At 37.3% G+C, this 10,592-nt stretch overlaps 1 protein-coding gene across 2 annotated transcripts in view; it reads right to left on the bottom strand.

Moving 5' to 3' along the window:
• GEMIN5 (gem nuclear organelle associated protein 5) overlaps window positions 1–10,592 on the bottom strand; it is a 45,800-nt gene that overhangs the window by 19,909 nt on the left and 15,299 nt on the right. For both annotated transcript variants that reach the window (XM_027842002.1, XM_027842003.1), the window contains exons 12-16: window positions 7,939–8,012; window positions 6,713–6,894; window positions 4,305–4,444; window positions 3,366–3,537; window positions 2,217–2,447 (exon numbers count right to left, since the gene is read on the bottom strand). In XM_027842002.1, the coding sequence (XP_027697803.1) occupies window positions 2,217–2,447; window positions 3,366–3,537; window positions 4,305–4,444; window positions 6,713–6,894; window positions 7,939–8,012 (799 nt within the window). The remainder of the gene's footprint in view (window positions 1–2,216; window positions 2,448–3,365; window positions 3,538–4,304; window positions 4,445–6,712; window positions 6,895–7,938; window positions 8,013–10,592) is intronic.

Below are 10,592 nucleotides of genomic sequence, written 5' to 3'. Positions count from 1 at the left end.
CGTCTTAGATCCTTGTATTGCTCAGAAGGATTAAGTTTATCAATATAAGTCATCACACAACTGCCTTCTAATCTTAATCTTCCTTCAGCACTCAGTTCAGGCAGCATCACTTCCTTGATGCCTTCCCTCCTACTTCCCTCAATTATTTGTGTGGTGTTGTTTTCCACAATTTTTGTCATTCCATACCTATTTGTGTGCATGTAGACCCCTTTCTCACAGATACAAGTGTAAGGTCTTTGAGAGTAAGCATTGTTTCTTTGTATCCCCAGTGTCTTGAATATAGTAAACACTTGACAAATGTTTGATGAATTGAATTTATATGGACTGGTTAACTTTCAAGTAAACTTTCAAGTGCTTTAAAAATGTACGTTCATTAAAATAAAATCAAAATGGATAGATGACCCAAACATGAAAGATCACACCATCAACAAATGAGAGAGGATGCCATGATCTGCCATTCAAAGCTATGTTGGGATAGTCTGGGCTGAACTGCTGGGCTGGGTGTGAGGTGATTTCTTAACCAAACAAGGGATTACAGGCAATTCACAAAAGACAAAACTGAAAAGCTTTAGCACGAACAAAATATTAATTTTGTAAATACACTAAGAAGTAGAGCCTTTTACTGGGAAAAAACCTTTTGCATTATGTATCTCTTATAGGGTCTGACATCAATTAATGAATAAATATTTATTAAATGCTTTCTACATGTCTGGCACTGTTCTAGGTACTGGAGATACCAGTATAAAGATTAAAACCCTCTACTTCCAAGGAGCTTATTGCGCGGGGTTAGCACAAAGATTCAAGAGCCACTCTCCAAAGGAAAAGTTTCATTCTCAAAGAATGACACATTAACAGTGATGGTATGAAAGACTATTTCAAATTACTAATAAGAGGAATACAAATTAAAACACATCACACCCAGCAAACTGGTAAAGATGAAAAAAGATGAGAACAATCAATGTTGGATGGGTTGTGGGAAGACAAAAATCATTACTGGGGGAGGTGTGAATTGATTCAAACTTTCCAGAAAGCAGTTTGGAATTCTCCTGAAAAGAAAGGAACAATCTTTGATTGTTTGATTGTGCCACCACCAGGCAGGTATATACTGAAAGGAGGTTGATGACAGATAGGTCCCATTTATACCAAAATAATCATAGCAGTGCTTTTTTGTAATAGCAAAGAATTGGAAACAAAGTAGACGACCATCAAATTAGGAAACAAATTATGCATGTGAAAGTAATGGAATATTACTATGCTTTAAGAAAACAATGAATATGAAGAATCGAGAGGCTGAATATATAGATAGGGGAGTCATCTACGTAGAGATGATAATTTAACCCACTGGGGCTGATTAGTAAAGTAAGAACTCTTTAAGGTCCAGGAAAATGCACCAGTACCCTTGTCTTCTTGGCTCTGGGATGCAATGGAGAACAAGAAAGCTGGATTGGGGAGGGAGCATTCATATCAATGAAATAACTGGTCCATTTACATATCGAGGTATAAAACTTGGACACTACCATCTGCTTATAAAACTCCCCAAAAAGGTTAGGTATTTCTGTACCCAGTGCTATTCCTCCTTACCAATCTGATAAAATTTACACTTGCTATACACGTTTACCGATACAGTATCAAACGTTTAAATAGATACTCTCCAAATCAAGATATCACTTAATGAAGATTAGAATTATTGTTTTAGAGGAGTAAATGGTCCCCTGAAACAGATGATGTATCTTCCGAAAGCACCTAAGGTACAGCTAAGACTGAGGCACTAGGAAAATCAGGGTCATGTTGTGGAAGGCAGAACAACTTCTGCTACAGGGGTTTTTAATCTTTTTTGTATCATGGACTTTCCTTTGGCAGTTTGGTCAAGCCTACAGATGCCTTTTCAGAACAATGTTTTTAAAAGCACAAAATAAAACATGTAAGATCACAAAGAAAAATAATTATTTTGAAATATAGTTATCAAAGTATTGAAAAAACAAGCTTATGAGCCCCCTCAAATCTAGATTCAGTCCCCAGGGGAAGAACTCTTATTCTAGAAGGTGCATGGAAAATTAAGTGTCTTGTATATTAATTTTTATGACTTTGCCTGCTGTTTGAGAGGTGGGAAATAAAATTTATTATAGTCTATATTTATGTTCCCTTTCACCATAACCTTATCTGTCATGTCCAAGCAATCACAGAAAATTAGTGAATCACAGATGACTACTATTTACCATTTGAAGAGGTACCATTGGGAATCTCTGGCTCTTGTGCTTCATCTTCACCTTCCTGGTCTGACACCCCATTTTCAATGGGTAGAGAGCTATCTTTGGTGCAGTCCTCTTCATCGACCACATCAATCACCTCCTGCTTTGCTGCCACTTTCCCTGTCAGTTTTTTCTTCTTCTTGATCTTGGGTTTAGGCTGAGAGAGCCTTTTCTTCTCTAACTCAATACCTTTTTTGCCTGAAGGAATAATAAATCAGAAAATAATGAACTAAAAAGTTGTTAGCACACAGGACAGAGGGGGGCAGTCTCTCAATATGGGACACTGATTTTGTAGGCATAATAAAAGGTGTTTCTCCCTGGTGTAGCTTGAATTACAACAGCAGCTTCTGAGACTAAGTTAAGATGCCCATGTGAAAGGACTAAAGTGAAAGAGCCAGGATCCTCACACATTCCACAGAAAAGAGAAGTACCAAAAAGAAAAGAAATAACCAAACACATGTGCATATAAGGAAAAAAAAAGCAGTAACTTAAAAATCCAGCAGAACTAAAGAAGTTGAAAACCTGAGAAGAATAAAAGTGGGGAAAAAAAAAAGAAGCCACCAAAAATAGACTAAAATCCTTAGGGGGAAGAATGACAGTCAAAAATATTAAATAAGAATTGGCAAAGCTAAGAAAATCATAAGATCAGATAAAAGACGAGTAGGAAGAAAGTACAAAATCAGTTAAAGAAATGAAAGGAAAATAAGAGATGTGAAAAGAAAATGACAGAGGAACTAAGGAAAAAAACTACTAATCAGGAAAGTACAATCCAAAGTATTTCCCACAATCCAAAAGAGCAACAAACAGCAGACTTCGTATGGAATGGCATCTAGTCCAGATCAGCTGGAAATACAGGCTCAACAAAAACCCACTGAATTATCCCAACAATTGGAAAACATCGGTAACCTTATCCACCAGTAAGCAAAAGTTCAAGTTGAAAAAATACATCGGAAATGGGAGAGAAACATCTAGGAATGTAAGGTTTGGTCCATAGTGAAAGGTTAAAGGAATATTTTAAAGTACACACACACATATACACACACATGTTTATAACAATTTTCTAACAGATATTTGCTTTGCATCACCTGTACGCATCCCAGGTTTTTTAATACTCACCTTGAGGTGGCCGGGTATGATCCTGCATTGAAATCAGCCATTTGTGTACACAGAAATCATCTGCCCCTGAAAAGATTGAATCTGGATCCAGTGGAGACCACTGAACACAAAGTAATCTTCCCCGGTGTCCCCGGTAATTGCAGAGAGGCTCTTCCCTGAGAACATCCCATACCTGAACAAAATCAATGGTGACGCGTGAACAGAATCTTAGATCAGTATTTTTTAACTTCCTTCAATATATTCATTGTTCCTTCAATATATTCTTCCCCTCACTTGGAAGTAAGGGAAATCAAGCTGAAGCGTCACTAAGACTTTCATACAATATATAAACCTTTTGCCTTCCAGGGCCTATACAAGCCATCCATCAACATAGGGGAGAGTATTTTCTCATAATAACTACTGATATTTATAAAATGCTCTGCTGTTGTCCAGTCATTTTAGTCATGTCTGACTCTTCATGACCCCATTTGGGGTTTTCTTGGCAGCGATATTGGAGTGGTTTGCCATTTCCTTCTCCAGCTCATTTTACAGAGGAGGAAACTGAGGCAAACAGGATTAAATGACTTGCCCAGGGTCACGCAGCCAGTAAGTGTTTGAGGCCAGATCTGAACTCAGGTATTCCTGACTCCAGGCTCAGGGCTCTATCCATTATGCCACCTTGCTGCCCTATATATATAGTGCTTTAGGATTCACTAAGCACTTCTTCATTACCTCAAATTTGATTCTTACAACAACCCTGTAAGGTAGGTACTACAGGTATTATTATTTCCATTGTCCAGATGAGGAAACCAAGACACAAAGTGGTTAAGTGACTTCCAACTCAGGGCTTTCTTTTAAACCATTATGCTCAAAGGCAATATTGTGAAGAATATGGCAAGGCAAGGGACTATTATTATAGGACTTCATTAAGTCGGGATAGAAATAAGGCATTATAAGTACCTGAGCTGTGCCATCATAGCACGCAGATACTAATCTTCCATCGTGATGAGGACTCCAAGCCAGACTAGTGATTTTAGCTGTATGTCCAGAGAGGGTTCGAAAGGGTTCTGTAATTGTCACTGGTGATTCTGGGGTATTCTCTGTAAGACAAGCCATAGATGATATCATTATCATAAAAAGTAACCCAATGTACAGAGGAGAGAATATGTCATAGTACAATCAAAATGCAGTATTCTGAAAACTACTGCAAATCTTTAATAAACATTTTTGCAATGCCTAAAATAATAAGCGCTTATATCTATACTTTGTCATTTACAGTGTTATGAAAGATGTGATCTCAGTTGACTCTATGCTCACAACAAGCTACAGCAGGAAACAGAGACTCAGAGTGGTTTAGACATTCATCCAAGGTCATAAAGTGAGTAAACTGGCAGATCTGGGACTCAAACTTAGGTTTTCTGACTACAAATCAAGTTCTAGTTCTAGTTAGTTTTGCACAAATCTAATACAGGAGGGAAATACAAAGTGAAAAATATCTTTGCAGCAAGTTCCTTTGATAAAAGTCTCATTTCTAAGATATATAAATGTGATTCAAATTCATAATAAGAGCCATTCCCCAAATGATAAATGGTGTAAGGGTATGAAAAGGCAGTTCTCAATATATGAAAAAATGTTCCAAATCACTAATAATTATAGAAATGCAAATTAAAGCTATTCTGAAGTTCTACTTCACACTCATTAGATTAGCACAGATGATAAATAGAGAAAATGACAAATGTGGGAAGGATTGCGGGAAAACAGGCACATTGGTACACTTTTGGGGGACACTGTGAATGAATCTAACCATTCTGGAAAACAATTTGAAAATACGAACAGAAAGTTACTAAACATGGATATCTTTTGACCCAGACATGCCACTGCTAGGTCTAAACCCCCAAAGAGATAGAGGAAAGAAATTGGTCCTTCACATATAATATTATGTTAGCTCTTTTTGTGGAGGCAAAAACTTGGAAACTAAAGAGATGTCTCCAAATTGGGGAAAAGCTGAACAAATTGTGGTATATGATACAATACTATTGTGCTGTAAGAAATGTGTTAAAAGATGATTTCAAAGACATGGAAAATATTTTATGAATTGAACTGTGAAATGAGCGGAAACAGAAAAACCATTTAATTATTATAAAAATAAACGGTTTTGAAAGGTTTAAGAACTTTGATCAATTAAATAATCAACTATCATTCCAGAGTACCAATAAAGCAGCATACTTCCTACCTCATAACAGAAAGATAATGGACTAATATGAAGAATAAGAAATTCATTTTTGGATGTGATCAATATAGAAATGTGTTTCACTGGGGTGTGTTCATGTAATATAGGGATCCTGATATTTCTTTGTGTCTTTCTTCAGTGGGATGATGGCAGGGAAAAACTCAAATGCTTCATAACTACAAATAATAAGTTCTAGTTCCATTCCACCTCTTAAATGATATAGTGGGAGGACACTGTATTAAACACAAAGATATAATCAGCAAGCAAAATTAATTCATTTCATTTACCAATTTATTCATGCGCCAATTTAAATGCTTTAAAAAATCTGGCAATCATTCCCAAGATCAGAAATCAGAATTGTTGGGACACAGACATAACCTTTCAAAATATCATTTCTTACAAAGTTTATCTATAGTTTGCTTTAATGGAAAAACTTCAGATATACTTGTGGTTTTTTTTTCTTTAAATAATGATAGATCTGGTTATGAATAACACTTGGAAACATGTTGGAAGGAGTTTTCTATACAATAAAAAAGATAACATTTGTTTCCACCATAGCTACGGACAAAGAAAATCAGTCAGATATTTACTGCATATGTACTAGGTACGCTTAGCACTGTGCCATCTGGAGAGTGGAATACAAACACAAGAAACATAATTTCATTGGGAAAATATTTAATGATACCACTCAGTAAATAAGTACCAAATATAAGTGGTATGGATGCTAAGTACCGTAGGAAGTCAGAGGAAAAAAGGATTATTTCCTGTAGGTGTGATAAAGGAACTTTACAGTAAAGGTGGAACATGAACTGGTCCTTGAAGGTAAGTAGTGAAAGTGAAGATGGCATGTCTTGGGAACAGTAAATAGATCAATTTAGTTAGAGTCAATATTTTATGTACATGAGAAATGGAAAATAAAGGTAGACAAGTAGAGTGTCTTTGATCGTGTAATGCAACCGGTAAGCATGGAAGGTTTTTGCACAGAGGAGAGACACGAGGAGAATCTGGTATCTGATCTACCTCTAAGAGGGTAAACTGATGCAGTCTGTTAAAATGGTACAAAGCCTACTGTGGAAAATTACTTAACTATCAATGGCTCTCTCCTGTTAGGTTAGTAACAAAAGCTGAAATCCATTACCTATCACACTCTTCAAGTTATGCACATAAATGACAGCATTGTTGGATCCGGAAGCTATTAGACAGCTTAATTCTGGGTTGGTCCCATGCTCATGGTGCCATCGAATGGCATTCACTAGCTTGTGGTGCTGCTGAATAGTACAGATCAATTTTAAGTTAGGAGCCTGAAATACTTCTATGGATCTGAAATGAGAAACATATCAAGACCAGAAAAATGAGTGACATTAAAATCCTATTCAAACAGTATCTCTCTTGTTCTACCAAATTGAGAAAAGAAGAGTTAAGTAGGCTCATGATGATTCTGCAGATTACTTACTGTGCCAAAAAAATAAAAAAGAATTGGGTCTAACAACTAGGATTCTCAAATTAAGTAATAACAACTTTGTTACGCCTTAAATAACAGCTAACATTTAGCAAGTTTTAAGGTTTACAAAGAGCTTTATATACATATCTTACAATCTTATGTTTAAGTCACAAAATGTGGGAAGCTTGGAGGGCCAGTGATTGTTGAGTAGCATATACTACATTCTTAATAACTAATGTATCTAGCTGTGTGACCCTGGGCAAGTCATTTAACCCCAATTGCCTAAAAAATCAAAACAACAACAACAACAAAAACCTAATGTATCAAGTGCTTTATAGCTATCAGGACTTGTCTAACAAATCTCAGGTGATCCTCAAAACAACTGTGAGGTGGGTCATCCAACCAGAGCACTGTGTGAAAAAGAAGGCTTGAACTGGTTCTCTGCAACCAAGGCTTGTAACTATGGCCAGACCCTCTTTCTATCATAAGATTCTGCTTCTGTTGCTTTTAGGTGAAGACAAACTTTTTTTTTTTTAAAAGGGGCATCAAATACTATTCTCCTGAAAGATAACACAGAAAGAAAGCTTACTGAAGTCTATAGAACAATTCTGCTTAACTTCTCTTTCTTTAAAGGTGTAGATGGATTTGCTCTCAACATCAGGTTCAATGCAGGAAACAATTACTATTGTGGCACATGTCATGTGCTGTGGAAGGGCAGGCAAAACAGCGGCACACTCTTCCTTTATTACCATGGAAGGTGCCCAAATTATTCTTCGTGGTTTCCCCCACGTATGATGCCTCTTGCAGCAACAGTAGATTCAAAGTAACACTGGGTTTCCCCAAACAACATTACAGATGGCATTCTCTAACTGGTAATGAAATATATATGAAAATGACAATTAACAAAAAACAAACACACATACCCATCTTCATTGCCAAGAGCCATGATTGTGCCATCTGCTTTCCAGCTGATCTCTGTGTGTGCTGGCAGTTTGTACTAGAAAACAAAACAAAACCATCTTTACTCTAGCTATTCTACACCACAAATTCTGCAAACTTGTGATGAGGAAAGTACGAGGGGAAAACTCTTTAAAAAAACTTTTAAAAATTCTGATTATGTGATAGCTATATTTGTAATTAATTCACAGTGAAAAGCTAAATGATTAATGCCAACTTTTCTGGGATATGCTTTCTCCTAGTACAGATAAACAAGGAGAAACATGACCTTATAGAAATAGATGAGATTCCAGATATTTCTGTTGTACAAAATGTCATGTAAGATAAAGATCCCTGATATTGAAATTAAAGGGCATCTAATGCCATCACTGAATATTTTCTAAGCACTTACTTTGTATGAGGTATAAATGTATTAGGTATTGTGGGGTATACAAAGACATGTACTGTCTGCTTCCAAGGAGTTCACAGTTTAGAGATGTGATTTTAAAATAGCTGAAGATAGCAGAGGCTAAGTGCTCAATGACTGGAATGGACAATAAGCAGGAAGAGAAGTTACTACACATTCAGGAAATTATGGAAAGCTTCTTAGAGGAGTTAGGACTTCAACTTGGCTTCAGAGGAGCATCTTTCCTCTCCAAACCCAACCTAATAGCCATTTCAGCTTGAATCCTAGGCCCCTTTGTCCTATTATAATTTGTCTCTTGCAAAACCTCAGCCCCAGATTACTGCTGCTATCTTCTGATTCTACATGAGCTGTGAAAAACAACTGGATGAAATCTCACAACCATGTAGTGTGGGTATAGAACAAATTCATGTCATTGGACCTCAACTAGGCCCTTTCGACAGACAAGACAATCCTTTTATTCCTCCATTAATTGATTCCCTAGTTCACCCCAACAAAAGCTATTCTAAAACTTCTATTATGTCCTCAAGCCTCTCACACTTCCCTCCTCTCCCTAGTCTCTCAGCTCTTGCCTCTTATTTTACTGAGAAAATTGAGGTAACTTCTCCCTTTGTTTTCTTTTCAAAACCTCTCCAGACATCACTTTGCACTCAACCCCTCTGCCTCTTTTCTCTAGTCTCTGACAAAGAAATGGCCTCTCTTTTTGCCAATGCTTACCCCGCCCCCCACCTGCCTTCATGTGCCCTTGATCCCACCCCCCCCAATCTTCTCCATCAGATTGCGAATTACGCTCCCCCTCCATCTTCAAAACACTTCGAGCTGCTGGTTTCTTCACTACTGTCTAAAACCTTCACTAGACCCATAACATCTGTTTAAGCTTCATCCTACATTTCTCCTCTTTTTCTTATTCAAATTCCTTGAAAAAGGTTTGTCTTTGCTACCTCTACTTTCTCTTCTCTCACTTTTCAACCTTTTGCAATCTAGTTTTTGGCCATATCACTGGAATCAAACTGCTTGTTACCAATGACCTCTTCTTAAGGGCCAAATCAATCTTTTCTCAATCTTCATTCTTCTTGACCTATAGATTGCACCTGACACTAGTGACCACTCTCTCCTCCAGGATAACTCTCCTCTTTAACCTTTCATGACACCAGTTACTACTTTTCTCCTAGTTCTCCTTCAACCTCTTTGAACCCCTTCCAGTCTCCTTTGCCGGGTAACCATTCATATCACACCCCCAACATAAGATATACCCTAAGGTTTTATCTTAGGTCCTCTTCTCTTTTCCCTCTATATTTTCTCCCTTGGTAATCTCATCAGTTCCCATGGGTTTAACTATCACCTTTCAGGGGCAGCTCAGTGGCACAGTGGATAAGCTCTGGCCTTGGAGTCAGGAGGACTTGAGTTTAAATCCAGCCTCAGACACATGACACGTACTAGCTGTGTGACCCTGGGCAAGTCACTTAACCCTGATTGCCTCACCAAAAAAAAAACAAAAACAAAAAAACTCCAAACCAAAACAAAAAAAAAACCCAAACAAAAAACCTATCATCTTTCCAGAGACATCTGTATTTCTGCTACAGTGACAGGTACCTATAGAGATTAGCCATCCTCCTGTCATTGTATCTTCCTTTCATCTTCAATTGCTCCTTAACCACTGGCTTATCTAATGCCCAGTTTTGCCCCATCTTTAAAAAACAAACAAACAAAAAATACCTCCGCCCCCACAAAAAGACCCCAAACCTCCTTTTGTTTTACTCCACCATGCCCTGAAGCTATCAAATTTCTATTCTAATAGCTAAACTTGTAGGAAAAAAAAAACACACTTGTCTCTCATTTTCTCACCTCTTACTCATTTCTCAACTCCTTCCAATCTGGTTTCTGAGGCAATTATTGAAATTGCTCCTTCCAAGGTTTCCAACAATATCTTGACACCTTTGTCAGTCTTTATCCTCCCTTGGCTTCCATCATGAAACTCTCTTGGTTTTTCTCCTATACCTGGAAGTTCTCTTTCAGCTTCCTTTGATTCCAGGTTTATGATCAAGAAGTAATTTTTCACTTCTACTTCATCCTCCACATTTTATCAGATGCCAAGTTTCATTAGCTCTCCTACAATTCTCATATTTACTGCTTTCACTGAACTCACACAATGTTTGAGCTATGTGACCCTGGACAAGTCACTTAACTCTATTTGCCTCAGTTTCCTCATCTGTAAAA

Source organism: Vombatus ursinus, unplaced genomic scaffold (assembly GCF_900497805.2).
Source record: "Vombatus ursinus unplaced genomic scaffold, bare-nosed wombat genome assembly UNPS02014863.1, whole genome shotgun sequence".
In the NCBI taxonomy this organism is placed as follows: Eukaryota; Metazoa; Chordata; class Mammalia; order Diprotodontia; family Vombatidae; genus Vombatus; species Vombatus ursinus.
The sequence above is the reverse complement of the archived record's forward strand: the minus strand, read 5'-3'. Positions and strand labels throughout refer to the sequence as shown.